The 20,580-nt window shown below is 43.3% G+C and overlaps 2 protein-coding genes across 5 annotated transcripts in view; both read right to left on the reverse strand.

The window, feature by feature from the left end:
- Positions 1 to 20,580, reverse strand: part of CEMIP (cell migration inducing hyaluronidase 1) — a 109,261-nt gene that overhangs the window by 63,521 nt on the left and 25,160 nt on the right. The gene's annotated exons all lie outside the window — the stretch shown is intronic.
- LOC126637022 (cell surface hyaluronidase-like) overlaps positions 1 to 20,580 on the reverse strand; it is a 50,087-nt gene that overhangs the window by 4,626 nt on the left and 24,881 nt on the right. For 2 of the 3 annotated variants that reach the window (XM_050309918.1, XM_050309917.1), the window contains exons 16-21: positions 18,875 to 19,083; positions 7,791 to 7,967; positions 5,816 to 6,029; positions 4,946 to 5,047; positions 2,569 to 2,729; positions 1,187 to 1,296 (exon numbers count right to left, since the gene is read on the reverse strand). In XM_050309918.1, the coding sequence (XP_050165875.1) occupies positions 1,187 to 1,296; positions 2,569 to 2,729; positions 4,946 to 5,047; positions 5,816 to 6,029; positions 7,791 to 7,967; positions 18,875 to 19,083 (973 nt within the window). Of the gene's footprint in view, positions 1 to 1,186; positions 1,297 to 2,568; positions 2,730 to 4,945; positions 5,048 to 5,815; positions 6,030 to 7,531; positions 7,663 to 7,790; positions 7,968 to 18,874; positions 19,084 to 20,580 lie in introns of those variants that run through there. The other variant, XR_007628163.1, reaches the window with a different exon arrangement.

Below are 20,580 nucleotides of genomic sequence, written 5' to 3' on the forward strand. Positions count from 1 at the left end.
GGCAAGAATGTGGCCACCAGCCAGCATGTCCTGGGAGGGTGCTGGCCCTGCCTGCTGCTTTTTGTGCCCCAGCAGCAGGCAGGGCTGGAGGATGAACCAAGCACCCAAAATGGTCAAAGTGAGTGGCACATATGGTTCCAGGGGCCAAGTTTGTCCAAAAAAAAAAAAAAAAATTCCTTTTTAATCAAAAAATTCCTTTCAGAAGTATTCAGGGCTTTGATGAAAGAATGAAACAATGAAGTTTCAGGACAAAAACAACAACAAAAAAACAAAACCTCAAACTTTTGCTTTTCAAAGGATGAAACAAGAAACAGCTTCTTGGGAATCAAAACAGGCACCGAAGTGAAATCACTACCTTTCTTGTAAAGACCGTGCTGTCCTCCCCTGGAACGGTCACAGCGATGAGCTTTGAAACTTTGACCAGAAATTTATATAAATTTCAGTAAAGCAGTAGGGAAAAAAAATCCCCAAACTCCAAAGGAAAAAAAGAAGCTGGAAATACAGCCAATTTTCCATCTGATCTCTGTGTGAAGTCCTGAAATCTGAATCAAGCTGTCTGGCTGTTTTCTTGTTGCTTTATCACTCACATTATTCATCCAAACCTGGACTCAATAGCCCCTACTTTTCCAGGAGGAAACCCAGCATGGATTTCCTGGACCAAGGCTACCAATGGATTTCTTGCAGCAATCCAAGGTAAAATTGTAATAAGAACTTTTCCAAACTGTTGATTTCACCTTCCTTCTATCCAAAAAATAAATAGCTTCTATTTCACTGCAAGCTGTTTTCTTTTTCATCAACTTTTCAGGCTGTGCTTGTTTTTCCTCACAAAGCAGTAGAATTTTAGAGATGGAATCTTTATCAAAAGATTCTTTTTCTTTTTTTCCTTAGGAAAACAAACTCTCTTTAGGATGAAAAATTTGCAGCATGCAACTTCTCACAGGTGAAGTAGGGTGAAACCCCTGAAATAACTATCCTACTTCTCACTATCCCTAAGCCAAGAGGATTTTACTAGGTTTCACTGGCATATTGTGGCAGGAAATATATTGACAAGCACGGTGTAGATGTGTATACATTTTTGATTGGGAAACACCAGAATTACCGGTGTGTTTCCCAGCCCAGTAAAAAGCAAAACAAACATGGAAAGCAATAAAACGCATAAGAAACATGATGGAATAAATATATTTACCTCCCTTGTGGAAGACAATAGGCTTTGCTGAACCTAACCTGGTAAAAACAGACATTTCAGAGCTGCCCACCACGTCTGTGACACTTCTAGAGCACACAAGAACAAGTGATCTGAAAAACAGGACAGTGATTACAGCATGATTCCAAAATATTGCTTTCATTAAGAATCTTCAAGACCTTTAAGATCCAATTCTGTAAAGTACGTAAGAGCTTGCTTTACTTTAAGAACATGTTTAAATCCCTTTGATTTCAATCACATGTAAGCTTTCACAAGTTTAAGCCTCCATTTAAATGTTCCTAAATTAAACTTGTTCCTCAATTGGAATCAAAATAAGCACAAATGCCTGTGAGTGTATCCATCCCTTATGGGAGAGGGACACTCAGTTGCTGTGCAGTCCTGAGACTCTGAAACCATCTTCATTCTGGCTCTGATTTTCAATCAAGCTTCAGCCCGTCTCTGGTCCTCAGAGATGTGCTTTCAGCCCGCAGTGAGCTGTACCTGCAGTGAGTTACAGGCACAACTGGTTGCATTTAGCTGAATGCCTAGGCTTGCAGAAATACCCATCCTACCAGAAAAACAAACCAAATGTACAGACATCACATGGATATATGTCACTTTGTGCACATCTGATATGTGTACATACTCGTGTGCATAAATACAGATGTAATAACTCTGGGGTGTTTAAGTCGTTGGTCATAAACTGCTCAGAAATATCTTGGACTGAAAGTCTGTTTTCTGGTTATTTGACCTGCTTCTACCAGCAGCCAAGAATTTATCTACCGATCTCTGTTGTTCCCTGTTTGTGTGGCGACACATAAAACCACAGGGAATGTGGGACAGACACAAACAGAGGTGATCCAGACCATTGCCAGGACACACGCAAGGCAGGAGAGCCAGCAGGCAGGCAGGTCTGGTCATTGGCTTACCCAAGAAAAGTCCCACTGGAAAATCTGGCACACCTATGATTTTCATCTGCCACGAGAGGCAAAAACAATCAGTAAGAGTAAACAGAAATTGACTGGTTTCCGAAATGGAAAACTGAATCATTGGCTGCCAGGAAATGGCTGGACACTGGGATGGGTGTGCAGGATTGCAAGTGTCATTGCAAGGACTTATCTACTCCATGATGGAAAATGAGTGGTTTATTTAGAAGAAATTGCTAGTTTTCCAGAAAACCTGTTCCTGACTGCTCTAATCTGTACAATCCTGGGAGAGAGATGCTGCTTCTCTTATTATCTGGCTGATATTTCGGATTTGTACATGTTTAATCTGTGCCAGATTTCTTCAGAGCACAGGTTTGGTTATGAAAGTAGGTTGTTTTCCTTTCTTTATCTGTCAGCCACAAGTTGCTACATGGGCTGGGCTCTCAGCAGTTTACTTACCTCTCTTTTATGGATGTGTGAACGTAATCAGTTATCGCACGGGCAGCGTTTTCACTGGTAGCTGTGTCAAGGTGCCACCTACTCACAACTGCTCCTGAACATGCATCCAGCACTAGGAAGAATATCCCACTGCTATTGAACAGGAACACTGTGCCATTTATCTGTAACAAAAAAACAGAGGTAGGTTTTATGGAGGCAGGCTGGAGAGCCTCAGACTGTGATCCTGCTTCTCCATAAGGGAATTGCAAGTAAGAAAAATATCTACATTTTAAAAATACCTATAATTTTAAAATGTATCATTAGTACAGATGAAGTGACCTCATGGATAGTTGGTCAGTGGCAGGAGGAAGCAAAACCCTTAGTTCTCAAGGGGTACAAAAACATGAGAAATGAGGTCATCAGCATCTTCAGTGGATTAGGAAGATACATTTGGGAAGCCAAGAATCCCAAGAGTAAAATGCTTAGTTCAGCCTTAATACAGTTTCCTTTCATGTGGGGGAAATTACTGTCACTTGGCAAAGTGGATTTGACCACAGAGCAAGAGAGAGGTGCTGAGACAGCAGATGGGGGAATAGAAGTAACACATGCACTTTGTTGTTTTCTCTGAAAATTTAAATATCAAAACCAAACTATTCCTCCTTGGTAGGGCTGTATCAATGCCTCAAAAAAGTTGTAGCAGAAATGGCTCCTACTCTTCTTCTTTCCCACAGCAAGAGCTCCTTCCCCAAGTTACACTTCTCAAGACATGCCACAGTATTTACTTTTAGAAAGCCAAAAACTCTTTGAGGTAGCTGGCACTGGTGCATTCCCCCAGCATCCTGAGGGACAGCTAATCCTGAGACAACACAACCTCCATCAAGGAGAGCAACAGTGTACCAAGGCCAGAATGAACCCAGGATACACAAGAATTCCAAAGCCCATGCAGCATCAGGGAGCTCAGAGGCATCCCATCAATCTGAGACATGAATGTCTCCAGGGAATATAGGGCCAGACCGAATGAGGGAGCCAAGTGTTAAAAAGTGGCTTCTGCAAGATGTCAGGGGATGCTGAAAGCAATAGGGGGTCAAGGGTAAGGAAACATGAATCTCCAGGCCATGGGTGGCCAGAGGGGAGTGAAGAGGAGCAAAGACAGACTAAATCTTTTGCCTGCCCTGGCTGTCTGGCACTCCTAAGCGTGGGAAGTGTGACAAAGTCTGGGTGCACGCGCAGCAGAGAGCAACCACCACTGCAAACAGACCCAAGTGTGAGCCTCTGCCAAAGAAACAGCTCTGATGTGTGTCTGTCCCACATCCACGTGCTACAAACCCCCAGAGGAGACAACACACGGGTCCCCATGGCCCCACGGGACTGGAGCAGGGCTCACCACACCCGGCTCACTCAGCCCGTGGGAAAGCTTGGATCAGAAATTTAAAACATTTCTGACCTTTGCATCTCATTTAGCAAAGCAAGAACAAAGCATGTACTTCTTTATTTCCAAATTCTCTGAATCTTTTGAGATTTAGGGTGAGAATCCTCCTTTAGACATTAATCTTTACCATTTGCCTAGCCCAGCCTTTACTGCAGCTAGGAGTACATGTGTTAGATATAAAACTTCCTTAGGAAAACAGCACTTTGCATTAAGGCCTTAGAAAAGGCAAAGAACCTTTGAGGACACTACACCCATCCCATGAGTGCTGCACATGCAGAGGTGTCTGTGCTTCACCACGAGTGAGGGTGCTGCCTCCAGTGACACCTGCTTGCTAATGGTTTTGAATAAATTTTTGATGATGCAGCCAGTGCACTAGCAAGAAACCTTGGCTGCTCAGACTTCTTGAGGATGCTGTACCAGCTCTGCTTGGCATTTGTTAGCATTGATTAGAATTCAGTAGCACACAGGCATGTAAGCCTGGACAGTGTTCTTGTGAGAATGATTCCAATCACCCTCCACTGTCTAGACAGATATAAAAGGCATGTGCAGGGACAATCTGACAGCTCCAAACTGCTTCAGTAGTGAAATACAGTTATTTTTATCTTTTAGTGCAATACCAGTGGAGAAAATCAGGAAAACAAACTTGTTTTTTCCCCCACATCCTTTGTAAACAATGACTTCTGCTTTTTCCTCCCCTTCTTCTACATTAGAGTGGTGGTGTTAATTCTTTTTCTGAGATGATAAAAGGCCTTTTTTTCCCTTAAAGGCTCAAATCCTCATCTGAATAGAATAGGAACTCCCAGTGACTTTAATGGAGTTAATTGTAAGGGAGAACAATGCACTTGCTTCTTCCAGGGGAACTTCCCATTTCCTTCTGCCAAGGCTCAGCAAGATTCTGCAGTAAATTTCCTTGGAGATAAAGTTTTTTCTGTTTAACCACTACTTAAAATGCAGTAAAACACAACATACCTTAATGAACGCAGATGTCAAGTGGTTTTGCGTGTCCACCCTGCTGAGAGATTGGATCTGGACCCTTATATACTCGACTGAGGGTGTGCTGGTGATGGCAACCTGCAATTACACCAGAGACAGAACCTTAAAAGTTGGCTTGCTAATCGGTTTTCATCAGCAAAATGACACCAGGTATCCATGCTTGTATATACACGATTACAAAACTTAGAGTCCTTTATTCAAATTGTGGTCTTGATTCACAATTAAGTGCTCATTATTGAGACAGCCTTTATCAAAAGATTGTGGGAATGCTGGTTGGAAGAGACCTCTGATGGTGACTCTGCCACTAAGTAAGTTTAAAAGTTGAGTATGGATTTCATATATTTTGCTTGAATATAAACTCAAGTGCAGGTCTGTAGGAGTCTGAAACAGTTCTACAGGATTTAGAGTGGGATGAATTTACAGTAAACAAAGAGAAAAGCTGGCTCTAATTTTCCAGGTATTCCTGTTAACCAGAATTACTTCCCAGTTTGAAATACAGCAGCAATGCTGTACTTCTGAATTCAAAGCTACTTCAAAATAAGCCCTCCCAAGAGTCCTTTTGTTTAAGTATAAAAAAAAGAAAGGGGGGAAAAGGTGCCATGAATGTGCATCCACATGCTTCCAGTTGGGCAATTTCTTTGAGGCAAGCTTTGAAGCATAGTACAGAAAGCTGCAGCAATTCAGAGCAAAACCCTCCCCTTTACATAGGTTACGTGATGCTGGGCAGATTCACGTGTGGGAATTCCCTGCGGCTTCTCCTTATAGGCTGTCAGAACAAATTGACCACGCGTGGGTTCACACACATTGCACAACCTTCAGAGGCAGATTCGTGCATCGTGGTGGTACCTGTGGGGCTCCACACGCCCTGCACAGCCCGGCTGGGCTCTGGGACATGAGATGCTGGGCAGCCACTGGCCTCTCAGGGAAGGGGTTGGGGTCACAGCTCCGGGAGTCCCCCGGGCTCATGTGCGCCGTGATTTTGATACGTTCACAGCCTTGCTGAGAGCAGTAACTGTGTCCTTCCCGAGCTGCGTGGGCTTGCAGGTGAACAAACAGGTACCTACAAATGGGAGCAAACAGAGGCATCAGACCCCCACTGCGGGCTTAGAGGACAAGCTGAGCAGAGACAGGATCTGCACATCCATTGCCAAGTGGGTCCTGCAAGGATGCAGGTCGAGCTCCCCTCTCATACTGGTGTGACAAGACCTGCAGCACTTGCAGCCCACATGCCCAAGCCTTCACCACGCAAGCAGCACGTGGGACAGACCCCCAGACATCCCACCAGAGAAGGAGCAGCAGCTGTGCATAGGCTGCTGTGCAGAAGGAGACAGGTTTGCTTGGAATTATGAGCATTGGCCCTTCAGCTTGCTTCATGGCAGAGCTCAGCCCTAGGCATGCATGACAGAAGCTCCAAGGCAGCCAGGCCTTCTGGCCTTTGGAGTTCATTTTTATTTCTAACTGTTCCAAGTATGTTTTCAGTCCTGCCCATGCTACAATTCAGACTGAAGAAATTATATAAACAGCTCAGTTCAGATTCAGGATCAAAAAGATACATGAGCTTTGCATGGAATTTTCACTCTATTTCTTTTAAAACTAAATATTTTGTTTCTTTTTGTCTGTGAGAAAGAATGAGTAAGCTTGATTCCTTTCCAAGGATGTGGGGTTAAAAAAAGAAGGGGAAACATCCCACTCATTATGAAATAAAGTCTAAAAAACAACAACAGGAAAAGAAAAATGCCAATCCTGTAACTTCTGTACTCTGACAGGCTAAAAAAACCACTGCTGAACTAAACAGAGAACCAAAATGCTGATACTACCAGAATTTAGTTAGGTTAGACCCATCAATCTGCGTGTGCCAGGTCCAGATGGCTGCTGGCAGCCCATGGCTTTTCCCCCACAGACCCACACGTGTGACCATTTTCCCTGCTATTCAGTAGTAAACAACCTGTTTACAAATTTTGGGCAACCTTTTTTTTTTTTTTTTTTTTAAGGAGGATTAATTAGCAATTTGATGTTTCACAATTCCTGTGATGAGAGAGACCTGGCCATCAGCAAGGAGCCTGGTTAGCAAGGAAGGCATTCCGGGATTTGATTGCTCATGTGTTATGGTTGAATGAATAAATATATCCCATCTTATTTTCAAATCTGGCATTTGTGGATTGATTCCTGAAGTAGCTACTTAGTCAGGTGAAGCATCATGGGACTCATAGTTAAACCACAAAACACTTTTTTCCTCCCTATTTTAGCTGACTGAGAAACACAGTTTCGCAATATGTTTTTTTTAAACCAAAGGTGTCCTAAAGCCTTTCAAAGACAGTGTAAGATTTATAGGACCATCTTCACACCTTCCAAATGAGAGATGTGCTGTGGCGCTCTCCTTTTTTCACAAAATCTGATTTTTAGAACGTGATTGTTTTAGAAATCTCTCTTCATGGGGATATGCAGAAGTTGAAACTTCCCAAACTGTCTCAGTGTTGGAGCCACAGCAGTTGCAAAAGGGCTCTTTCTCGTGGCCCTTTGGGGTACAACGAGTTCAAACAAATATTTACACTGTGCCCACACCTGCAGCAGGGATGCACAAGGTGTTCAGTCCAGCCAAGAAATCAGCCATCCTCTGGGCAGGAATGCAAATCACTGCTTAGATGCAGACACAGACCTGTCCCAGGTACTCCAGCCCGGAAATCCGTTTTGACCTGAAATCCGTGAAGAAAGCATGCAAGGTGGACAGACCTGAGTTTTAGCTATGAGAAAGAAGAAAGGAGGTGCTGGGGCTGGTAACCCCAAGGGCTCTTTGCCCACCCAGGGGCACAGCAGGGCTCACCCTGATGCTCTGTCGAAGTAGAAGAGCCGCTCACGAGTTCTGTTGAGAGCGATGGAAGGAGCAGCAAGGTAGTGCTGGACGCTGTGCACCGTCCCCGTCCGTCGCTGGTAGATATCTCCCACCACCTGGAAAACGGCTCCCCTGGGGTAGCAGAGGGCGACACGCAGCCAGTCTCCTCTGTCGGCAGAAAGGGCAGGCGGGGGGAAAGGGAAAAAATGCACTTCAGGGCTTGAGCACAAGAGAGATGGTCTGCAGCCAAGAGTACAGTCTTCAGGGGAAAACAAAGAAATGTCCTTTGAGGTTCTCTTTTTCCTTTAAAAAAACACAACAAATCCTCAAAGCCAAAGAAAATCAGATTTTTTTTTTTTTGCTTTGTCTGGAAACAACGGCTGCTTATTACGAAGGTCTGATCCAGGGACCCCGGCTGACCTCAGAGGACTTTGAGACAGGTGCCAGGATGGCTTAAAAGCAGATATTTTCTCTTCCTTGCCCCATAAGGCTGAGGTACAACCAGTCACATACCCACTCACGTCTCCTGAGGCAGCCGGGGCTTGTTTCAGTCCATCCGGAGCTGCTGCAGGAGGGGGAACCAGCATCCAGCAGACATTTCACCGGGGGCACAGATTCAGGAATTACAAAGTAATCTCTGACTTGAACCAGAGCCACGATCTAAAGAGACTTGCTTCCTCCACTTTACAGCAAAGGTTATTATTATGGTTTCCATTAAAATCTCCCTCTCTGAGGCTCTTCCTTCAGTGTCAGTTTAGAATAACTAAGGGTTAAGTTAAATTACCTTTTAACTCTTGTTTACCCCAATTTTGGTGTGCACATTTACAAAAAAATTGCCCCCATGGCTTTCCTTCCTCCTGTGGTTCCCACTGTCACTCTCTTGCAGAGAAAAAACAGCTCCAAATTAGAAACCTTTGGTACAAGACTTAGAGCCAAAGATGCAGTTAGAGTGCAATTCAGACACTGATGGGAAGGATCTTCCACAAAAGATCCCAACACCCTTTCCTGTCTGTGAGATGCACTTGTGCTGTGCAAACCAGAAAGCCACAAGAAGTTTACACTTAAAAAGAAAAACTGAATACCAAGATAATTAGCTCTTTTTTCCCTCCTTCCTTCCCTCTCAAGTGGCTCAGCCTGTAACACCAGGACTCCTGAACCAGTACTGTTTGCTTTCCTTATGTCACCAAAACCATCCAGGATTTAAATGTATTTTTTTAACTTCCTGGGTAAAATGTGAGAATATAAATTTGGCTTAGAGAAAGACAAACACCACCTTCATTGTCTGTCTCTCTGCATCCTACACACCTCAGTTTCTCCAAAGGCTTCCCTCAAGTGACCTGCCACCCATCCCTGACTGCAGAGCAATAAATGGGTGGAAACCACTTCAATTTGGTGAAATCTGGGAACCTGCATGCCTAGACCTCTGCTTTACACATGGAGAGCAATAAAGCAAAGCTATTTCGGCCTTGTTCTGTTTTTTTCATTAAAACAAAACAAAGCTATCTACAGGATTGAAGAGGGGACAGGCTGTTCTAGGATAATAAATCAAAGCCACACAAAGACCCATCAGCTTAAGCCAGATACTGCCCTCTAGATTTTAACCAACTCCAGCTGTGTCATAACACAGGACAGCTTGAAAACGGATATATTTTCAGATGATCTGGTCTCTGACTAGAGGAAATGAAAGAAATGTACCAAAGCCATATTTGTGTAATATTTTTAGGATGGAGTCCCAAGACATTTGGCTGTTTCATGAGGGTGATTTGCGTTGTGTTAGCACATTTCATCCCCTGAAGTCACCGTCACAAAAAGAGCTGGTCACTCCCCTAGATGCTGGGAACCAGCTTTGGTGCTGTGCTACACTGACTGCCACCTCCCCAGGGAATGAGAAAGGCATTAGAACAGGACACTGGAGGGTGAAAGTGGAAAAAAAAGGTATGAAAAACCCACAGCTGTGACTGTCTTGAGTTGCCGGGCCATTTGGGAATAGGAGTGCTGCAGTCTAGTGTGCACATGAGCTGAGTGAAGTCCTGAAATAAATTACACCAGGATCGGAAAGATCAAATGAAAAGCACCTACTTTGGAATTTGTGGAGGAAGAGATGGAAATCAGTACATTCCCACAACAAAGGGCTTGGGAGAAGATGTGAGAAGAGAAGGCATTAGAAGTTATCCTCTATCTAAATATAGGAAGGAATAAGGCGGTTGTTTTCTCTCTAATTTAGCGGTATTATAACAGCTTCCTATTTAGTTCTGCACTTCAGTTCTGTTTCTTCAGCTTGTGCAAAACCCACCATAAAGCCTCCAAAATGCCTGGCTGTGTGGCTGAGCTGAGCTCCAGCACCTCCAGGAAATCAAAGCAAGAAATATCAAAGCAAGAGATGCCAGCACAGCTGCTGTCCCTGTGCATGGCATAATCCCTGTGACTCTGCCTTTGAACCGGGCACTGGATGGGGGTGAGATGCCATTGCCAAAACTGAGGGAGAAATGCAGCCTCAGGCAAAGCAGTAATCAGGCATGAGACATCCTGGACGTTGAGTCCAAAGTAAAACAGATATATGTGTATCTTCCTCAGCCACTGCACTGGCCACCAAGGACCTCCTGGCTGGTCTGAAGCACAGGAAACCTTCCTCTTTGTCAGGGTGGTCAATAACTGTGGGTTCTGTTTTATTTCTCTGCTTCAGCCTCTCAATTCTGTATTATTTACCAGCTGCTATTCTGGGATGAATATTTGTAGGCAGAATAAGAAAAATTTGAACCAGCCTAAATATGTTGTAGGTAAGTCCTAGTTTTGCTGCTCGCAGTACCAGCACATGAGCTGGGAATGTCACAGGTGCCCAGAGGCTTGGGGACACACACTGCACTGGCAAGGAATGAAAACACTGAATTCATAGCAGATCCCAAATTATGAATTCAAAGTAATTTCAGAGCTCTGCCTGAAGGCTGGGGGAGCGTATGTAGCTTTAGGTGCTCTTGTGTTTAAAGACCAGCACAAACAAAGGGGGAAAACTCACTTAAAACACAAGGGTAGAAGTCAGACTTGATAAACAAAATGCCAATGTAGCAATACAGAGGACTTTTTTTTTTTTTTTTGGTCTTCAACTTTCATTCTTAGGAATTTCTTGTAAGAGAAACAAATTGAAATATTCTCAGGTAGAATGTCTGACTTTCCAGTTTAAATGAAGGTCATACTCAAATGTGTAGAAAACTAATTTGAGCTATTTAACGTATTTGCACCCCAAAGCTAAATAATTGTGTCATCAAGCTTTTCAAGTGAAAAAGTTAATTTCATTTTATAAATAAGTAACATTCTTCTTTCCTTTTTGCATTCTTGTTCTTAATCAGTTCAACATTTTTCTTTGTGTTTTTGCTAAAAAAGAAAAAAAAATTGGCATTTGAAGGAGAAAAACTTTATATACACTAGCAAAAAGAGTTTAGTAGGTCCTAACAGTTTCAAACATCACTTGGAAAATCTTTGAGAATCTGCTGACACCAACATGTATAAAACCTGACACTTCTGCCCCTCCGTCACTGTCATTCAACAATCCCCACAGTGCACTTCATGCATTTTTACCAGTGTCTTTAGCCTGCTTATTTTCTTTTGGAAATGGCTCTTTTTTTTCACCAGAATATTGGCATTTGCAGTTCTGGCTCTTTCAGGTGAAGCAAAAAAACATCAGACAAAGTGTTAAAAAAGTATTCTTATGTTTGGGCAGTGAGCAGGCTTCCTGGGATAAGCAAAAGCATAAAAAGGACAAGGGAAAGGCAAAAAAGCAGACAAGAGGTTTCCTGTTCTTGGACATGTGGTAGATACAGATCTGCACGTACACACATACATACCTCATTTACAACCCTCAGAACATCCCCCCCAGTTCAACCCCAAACTCTCAAAAGCAAAGACACTCAGAGAAACATGATCAAACAGGCAAAGGAGGGGAGACCTTTGTCAGTGGTGGGATGTAAAGTGAGTCATGTAACTTGGAGATGAGATTTGGCTGGAGTAAACACAGGAAAAGGGCATGTCTGCAGCTCTTACTGCCTGTGAGAGGATAAATAACACTTGTTCAACACTGTGAGCAATTCACAGCATTGGCTGCATCGGATGGAGTGTGAGTCCTGGGCAAATGGGTATCATCTAGGGTTGGAGTTTCTGGTTATGCTGGATGTCAACCCTGGCTGCATTTTAGCAAAGGGAACCTCTACACTGATGAATATTATTCTAGAAAACAGCCCCACCATGTTTACTGACATGGTGTGTCATGTAGCTGATGACCATGGAAGTGCACAGTCCAAATCCTGATCTCACTGATGAAAATCTGGGGTAAGCTAATGAGGGAAGGCCATAGAGTACAACTAAAAATTACTTTTTTTTTTTTCCTTGGGCTTGAAAAAACAAGAGAGTTCTATCCAGTGAGTCAGTCTCCCCCAACTGTTATTACTCCTATTTAAAAACAAGCCCTCTGACATTTTGTCATCTACATGAGCTGAACTTTCAAAGGGAGTGAGAGAACCAGGAATTTAAAACTTCCCTGTTCACAATATGGGAACAAAGCAGAAATCCTCACATACTCCTTTGGTGAGTTTGTCTCTCACAAGCTGCATTTTAAACTTCAAAGGACAAAAAAAAAAAGCATAGCCACCATTCAGCCTCCAACCCATCCCAAGAGTAAATCAGAGGAGGTCAATGCTCCTTGCTCGCAGTCAGGATACAGCTGGTTTTTCCCTCAAAACATTTCTCCCAACCTGACCTTCTCTTCAAGTCAAGTCCATCAAACACACCCCAAACCCCCTGCGATGACAAACATGGCTATTGGGTGAACATCCAGCCAATTTTTTTAGGGCCATGTTGTTAAGGATAGACTCTTCTGGACTGTTGCAGGGATAGTAACAAGTCAGGTATGTGTTTAGCTAACTAGATTTCTGTGTATTGGTATTTAAATGCCTTTCCTAAATGTTGCTATTTAGGAAATGCCATTAAAAATATAATATCTTAATATAAATTAAAATTTTTTGTTTTATCCACGTGTCTCCTTGGGCAAAAAGAATGATTTTTGCTTTTGTGAAGCTCAACAAATTACAGGAGGGATCCTGCCCTGAGGTACAGTTCTGCTGATCCTCATGAAACCAGGGTCTGACTCAGACAGCATTTGGCTTGCAGATAAATGTATTCAAGCAAAAATAAAAACTTCCTGCATTTAAATACAGTACATTATCTTTTCATCTTTTTTCCCACCCTACATGTTTTCATGGAAGAATCACATCCCAATTCAATTTCTGTCTTTTTAACGTCTTCCCAAGTACGCTAACACTGACTATTGCATACTTTATATTTTCACTGCTATGCCTGTGAGAGGCTCCTTCAGGACACCCAAGCTCCAACTCATGGGCCATGAGAAAGGTGAAAATGAGGAAAAACCCTCAGGTTTCCTATGCCGGGTTTCAAAGGGACAAGCAGCCTGATTTGCCACGGCCACCTGGGGCCTGTCTGATGCTGAAATTGCTCTAATTCATGCTGTAAAATGATCAGCTCAGGAAGGACATGTCTCCTTGTTAATCCTGGCTGCAGAGGACAGAGAGCAGCAAGGGAGCAGGTGGGGAGGCAAAGACTTTTGGGGCTTTAGGATCGCTCGAACACAACATCAGCACTTGCTTCTGCCCAACTCTACTAAATGGTGCAATCTGCAACCTGGTGTTCTGGTAAATGTTTTAGCTTCTTTCCAATTAAAAAAAAAAAAAGATACCCTGTGGCTTTCGTCCATGGGTTGATCTGTGGGTAATTTAGGAGATTTAAATAGACATAAAGGAATTTAAATATATCTGCTGACTTCTGTGTTGTGCAGATGATTAACTCTGAATTATAGATGTTATCAGGAGGAGGAGGCTATGAAACCCAAGTAGCACTTTACTTATTATTATTGGAAATAGTGCTGGTGTTACTTGTATTCCATCCAGATCTGGGGGATCTGGGTCAGAACTCACGCATGTACAAGAACAAGAAAGCATTCACAGCCTTAAACAGTTAGCTCCACTTTGAAACACCAGTTATGCCTTCCAGTGGATTTATCAATCTGGGAAGCAAGAGGAAAAGCTCATTTCAAGCTAATCTGAAAAAGAAACAATTTGGGAAATATCCCTAAACTGGGCAAGACTGCAACGAGCACATTCTAGTCTTGTCTTGTTATCTTTGTTTTTCTCCAGACCTTATCACCACTAAGGAATTTAATCACAAAAAATGACAAGTAGCTGAAAGTATGAATCAGACTGGCATTGAATAATAAGCCATAGGAAAAAAAACTACCTACACAACCTTGGCAAATACAAACATAATGAGTCCCCCAGAGTCTCAGGGCAGACTTGGGCTGCATAAGTTTCCTTGCCCTGAAATCTCCACCTTTGGATGGGTTGCAGCATCCTGGAGGCTTTGTACCACCCAAGGTCAAAAGGGTCCAGTATTTTTAACGAAAAATTTAGACACAAGCTTATTCTGGTCTCTTGAATTTTCAGACAATTAAATAAGATTATTCACTGGTGAATAAGATAACAAGCCCAAGCACAGGTCTTCAGCTTAGCAAGTACAGGAGTTCAGCACTGAACCTGTGCCCATTCCTGCACAAACACCGCAGCAAAGGAAAGGCTGAACATGTGCCTGGGCACACACATGGACATCTGCCCTTTTGCTGCTTGTTGAAAAGAAATTTGGACCTTCTCTGCCTTTTTTATTTTTTAATTTTATTTTTTTAAGACTCTCACAACGATCGAACTCCTGCATCAAGGCCACAAAGGACACCAATATGATGAGCCTCACTGTGCCCCTCCAGGCAAAGCTCAGAGGGTACCTATGGAGAGAGCCTGGGAAATCCTGCCCAGCACTGTCCTTGGAGCCAGCATCTGGCAGGAGGGGTGCAGTACAAAGAAAAGCCCCCTCTTGCAGGACTTTGGCAATCCACCTACAAAACCCACCCTCCTCTTTATACTGCTAACTGCTCACATTTCCCTGAATTCTCCCTGTCAAATGACAGCAGAGAGCCCTAACAGGGGAAAACCCTTCCCTCTGAGCCTTAGCAGACCAAGTATAGAGGTATTTCCCTGTCCTTATTAAAGCAAGGAATGGTTAATCTAGCTGCCACTGCTTTCAGGCCGCTCCAACAACACCACTTATTACACTGTACTTCAGATATGTGCTTTGAGGAGATTTCATTCTTATCTTTGGATGTGCTGATAGCACAAAGAAGCCTGGCTGACTTATGGAGCAGCCCTGAGCCTTTGATAATAGTATTTGCCTTCGCTTCTTCTGTGATTAGAAAATTTGCACAGGCACAAAGCCCGAGTCATTAAATTGAAGGACTTAATTTCTGACTTTGATTAATGTACGAAGTGCCAATCTTTGTACTGTTCTCCAGCACCTGGAAGAAGGCACTTACTTGCAACCAAATAATGTTTTCCATCCTGTCCTCCTGACTTACCAACCTCTCTCACATCTTGTAACAAGCTTAATGTTCTCTGTGGACCTCTGTTCTTCAGGATAATAATTTTGAGGAAAGCCCTTAACTCAGTCTTACAGATAGCTCTCATACTTCTGTGAAGCAGAAAAAACAACAATAACAAAAAAAATCGAATAGAAAAGTACAGACAGCTCTGAGGAGACAGAGAAGGTGAAAACCACTCCAACAAAGAGACAAAACCCATGGCGAAGGGGTCTGAGGGTTCATGAAGGTTTTGCACACACTTTCTGCCCTGAAAAACACCCTCAACAGATCTGGACTGATTCTGGAGCACACTTCATTCCTAGTCATTAAAATGCCAGCCTGTGCTCTCCCTCTGTTCACTTGCCAAAACATTCAGAAGTTACTTGCCTTGCACTGCCTCTTTCCAGAAGCATCAATACCCATCCACCTTCTCATCCTCACAGGGAGACTCCCAGCCATTAGACAGACAACCCTGTCCATAGCATAAACAGGCATTTCTGCTGAGCCAGCAGTGTTCCCCAGCAGCCTGAAAACAGAGCCTGTGGGTCTCCACCGAGGCTTTATGTTTGCCCATCAAGCCAAGGAGAGACACAGCTACCCTGACAAATGCAAAGCAGTCCATCTCTCACTGGGAGGGATGCTGGCAAGTGTCAAAAAGCCTCTTTGCACCACAGGGCAGCATGTGGAGGCACAGCAATTCTGTTTGGTTTGGCCACATATTTTGATGGAAACGAAGAAATTGGAGGATTACTCTAAACATGGTTTGAATCAGAGCAAGGAAGACACAAGTACTGCAGCAAGACAGAAAGAAAGAAGATAGAAAGCACAAGAAAAAGATCTGCTGGGTGACTGCTCTGACTGATGTCCTCCTCTGCTGAGTAAATCCACCCAAGCAGTGCCTCTGAACTCACTGGACAAGATCTGCAGCTCACAGCTGCCAATTCCAGCTGAGTCATGTGGATTCATCCCGACCAGCTCCTGCCCACCCCAGGAATCTGGGCGTTCCAGTCTTCCAACAGGTTGGCATGACTTCTGCAGTGGCTCAGAGGCAGGGAAAGTGTTAATCACACAAGTATTCAACATTAGTGCTGTGCCTGACCTCCACAGAAATCCCAATCCTGGTACACATCTCCCTGTCAAATTCCTTATTTCCCCTATGACCTTCCTTTAGCCAGCACAGAGCAAATCACTCCAGAAGCGTGAGGGCTGCCTAGCTGCAAAGGCAGCATCCCAGATACGGCCATCCATCATCTTACAATGACCAGACTGAAAATAGTTTAACTGTTCACTCAGGTTTTGTCTCAAATTATTAATCCTACAATATTGCTATTAAAGTTTTAAACATGAATTGGTTTCCATCATATATTTGGCACAGATGTTATGATATTAAGAGTTCGGTTTTGGGATATTTGTTCACTATTATGAATTTTAAAAGAACAAACAAAACATAAAGCCACTTGGGACAGGTAAAATAGTTTCCCTGATTTTCTATCTCTGATTACTCTGGGCTCCACAATCCAAGATTTCTTCTATTCCAGAAATGATTTGAATGCAATGCTTAGTAAAAGCCATACGTGGAACTGCTTAGACAGGCACTTGTTTTCCTTCAAACTCCTAAAACCTCTTTTTTGCCTCAATTCCTTTACTCTTCCACAGGAATCTCTTTTCTTCATGTTTTTCCATGCAGTCTGGACATTTCACTGTTGCATCAGCCTGAAGTCTTACATTAGTGAGCATCCAGCAGACTTGAGGTGTAGACAGAGCAGCCACACAATTCATTCCCAATTACTTCTTAGCAAGAAGCTCTAAATGAAATGAAGTGAAACTGTGGTTTTCCTTTGTTACAGTACACTTCTTGTTTATAATTCTTCAAAACAGATATCTTGCCAACTGTTTCTGGATCAGAAAACACTACAAACCTTTGCCCAGTTCAAATAACTAGTTTCAAACAAGACAAAGGGAATCACAACCACATTGCGGTTTTCAATAGTAAAATGTAGTTAAGTTGCTGCTTGAATAAGAGCTAAACTTCAGGCTGAGATTGACCAAAGACTCAGGGCTGCCTTCAAATTTAAGTCTGTGTCTGAAGACTCTGGGCCAAAGCTTTGGCAAGTATGAACTGGCACAGTGACAGAGCAACCATCGGTTACTTGTCAGAAGATTTAGCTCTGTAATTGCAAGGAAATAGCTCACCATTTAAAGACAGATAATAATTGCAAAGCTCAGCTTGTCCGTGAGTGACTAATGGGTTTTCCTCTTCCTTAAAGTGCACGAAGATATATTAATACAGAAAACACTGATTTAATAATTCTAATAATTCCCCTGTGACAGGAGTGTCCAAACACCAATCATCTAGAGACTCAGTCATGGCCCTACAGCTACTACATCTTTAAATCAAGAGGCCCAGCTGGATGTCACTTGCTGGACTGGGCATGTATAAAGAAGAAACATTGCCCTTCTCAGTGCATTCCAACAGGGCTTCATAGTGGGAACTAAGGACAGTATTTTCCCCCAGATTTTCTCAGCTCCAAGGTTCAGAGGAACCAAATAGAACTCAAGCTTTTGCCAAAACGATCCTACGCTAAAACCACAGCAGGGAGACTCTGCTGGAGGAGCAGCGGATGGGTGTGGGGTTTGGTGGATAATGCTGGAGGGACTTGGGAACCCTCCAGGTTCACCAGCAGTACGTGCTGCTTCACGCCCTCAGTGCCTCTGCCTTCTTTCATTCCAACTGTCCAAAACCTGCTTTGGAAACCCGAGCCTGTGTTGTGTGTAATCATGCAAGGTTTCATTTACAAACCTCTCTCTTTTACTGTAGTGTGTTTTTGCCAATAACCAAGGACTCACACAAACTGCAGAACCCAAGGTGATGGCCAGGCTTTCTTGTGCTGCTCATCACTTGCAGCATCTCCTCTGTGCAGACCATGGCAATGCCTGTCCCTGCTAAGCTGACTGGGTTGCAGGACTCTCTCCTAACAGCAGTACCAGTGCAAAGCACAAACAATTTCACTGAAGTAAGAACAGTACTAAACCCCATAACTTAAGTTATGCCAAGTGAAACAGATTGCAAGGGACAAAAGTAGCATCTAAAATGGATATATCCTGTCTTTATATAATGCTAGAAGAAAACATGGGAAATAAAAACAGCGCAGCCTGCAATTTTGCTATGCTGAGATTGAACATTTTAAAACTTTTTTAGCTAAAAAGAAACAGTGACTCCAGTGCTATTTGGATTACAGAAGATGTAAAATTTTGAGCACATTCTGATATATTTCTGCACTTTATATATATGGGAGATAAATTATGTGTGCAGCAACCAGTACAAACAAATGTACCAGAGCCAGAACTCTTCTGGAGGGATTTCAGGGACAGCAGGCCAGGACTTATTTGGATTCCATTTCAAAACTTTCTGGAAAGAGAAACATCTCTGCATATCAAAAAAAGCTGGAATAAAGTGAAAGCAGAAGCATCTCTCTGCATCAGTAAGTGCCAACCTTTAACACCTTGCTTCCACACTCTCAGAAATTGCTGAGACCTTTGAAAGGTTACTTGTGAATAACCTGGAAAAAGATAAAGCTCCAGACCTTTGGAAAACAACACAGAGCAGTACCTGTTGAAGTTGATGGGGTACAGGATAACATCCTCAGGTGCTCTGCCATCCCACTGGATGACGTAATCCTGCTCGAGCATGACGACAGGCTGGTACTGCTGGTACGGTGCTCCTCTGTTCACGCCCTGCAGCCTCACAGGATGGGAAGGGTAGGCTGCTCTGGCAATGGACAAGGTCAGGTTCTCGGGGCGTCTGGCCTGGATATAAAGCTGAGGGGGAAAGGAAAATGACAAACACATCCATTAAACCAGCCAGGCACAGCCTTAACATGTGCATTTGATCATCGTTGCCTGTAAATGGCTTTTGCCAATGAAGAGTTCAGAGCATTTGGAAAGTCACTGAAACGTTTCCAGTTCAAATAAAAAGGTAAACCAGAAATAGCATCTGCAGCCATCCGTGGGGACACTGTGAAGTGAGATATGAATTGTACAGTGCCATAAAAATGTTCGCTATTCAAAATCTTTAGGGAGAAGGGTAATCACGGAAGTATAGCAGAGTAACTCCTTTATATGAATTCAAATAACTGCGCTTTAAAAACAGGCTTATTCCATTGAAAACACAGAAAACTGAAATTATTTCAATGGGCTTTGGATTAGGTCCAGGTATCTAATGGAATCCACATCTTCACTCTCAAGTAGCAGACTAGGCTGAAATTCTGGGGGCTAAAAATCAGTGGCCTGACTATATGACCTTATAGACTAAATACCATATTCCACAGACTTCAGCAAAGCTCTTCTGCACACAGACCAACAGATGCCTCTGACCTGTAGCTCAACTCTACAGAACAATTACAAAACCACACTCCAGCTGCATGCTTTTTCTGCCCTGCCATCACTCAAACGAAGGCCAGTTCATGTGGCAAACGTTAGTTTTAAGGCTGACACGTGATGTTCCCCTGCTTTCTGCCACATGGAATTCCAGTGCAGAAGTAGGATGCACGGCTAGTCATACCAATCTGTCTCTGCACGCAGGGCTGTAGCAGGCAGCTTGTCATATTCCCTGAAGGGTTGCAGATGCACTGAGGACAGATGAGGACACCCATAATCCTGCTGCCTTCACTCTCCTACAGCACAAAATAAGGCTCTTTGCATCAAGAACTTAAAACATCCGACACAAAAATCCATGGTAGCTCAGGAATGTCTAGGCTTCCACATGAGCATGCATCCATCAAGATTATTTTTAAACTCCATTTGTGTCTTTGAGGTAGATCTAAATGGAGGCAGTAGTTTCTTATCAGATTTTAATTCCGCAAGGATACAAGCACAGCCAAGACTAGCAGAGAGATCACGACTCCATCTATCAGGGTACCCGCCTTGCAATGCAGGGCCCTCACATCTCCACATCTGCTTCTCTTCCTCTTTTCTTCATAGACTGAAAGCTCTGCAAAACCAGACTGTCTCTCACTGGTCTATATGTGGGCTTATTTCAGTTGGGGATTGTGGCGAGTTCAGCTCCCAGTTCCAGTTTCATGCTCCGAAGGACTCTGTGGTTGTGACTGTTCCTGATGTGGAGTTTGAGCTCCTCAGGACCTCCAAAAGACAGGCCACCTTTGCCTACCCTTTGTCTCACCCCTGAATTCAGCAGCCTCATGCTGAATGCTCAGGTTAAAATCCCATCAGTATACTAATTTATCTGAATCAAAACAGCATTTTCTAACAAAGAACAGTTGGAATGAACTGACTACAAAATTAAATGGACCAATGATA

The sequence above is a fragment of the Myiozetetes cayanensis genome, unplaced genomic scaffold, assembly GCF_022539395.1.
Source record: "Myiozetetes cayanensis isolate MyiCay16 unplaced genomic scaffold, myiCay2020 scf14, whole genome shotgun sequence".
Lineage (NCBI taxonomy): Eukaryota > Metazoa > Chordata > Aves > Passeriformes > Tyrannidae > Myiozetetes > Myiozetetes cayanensis.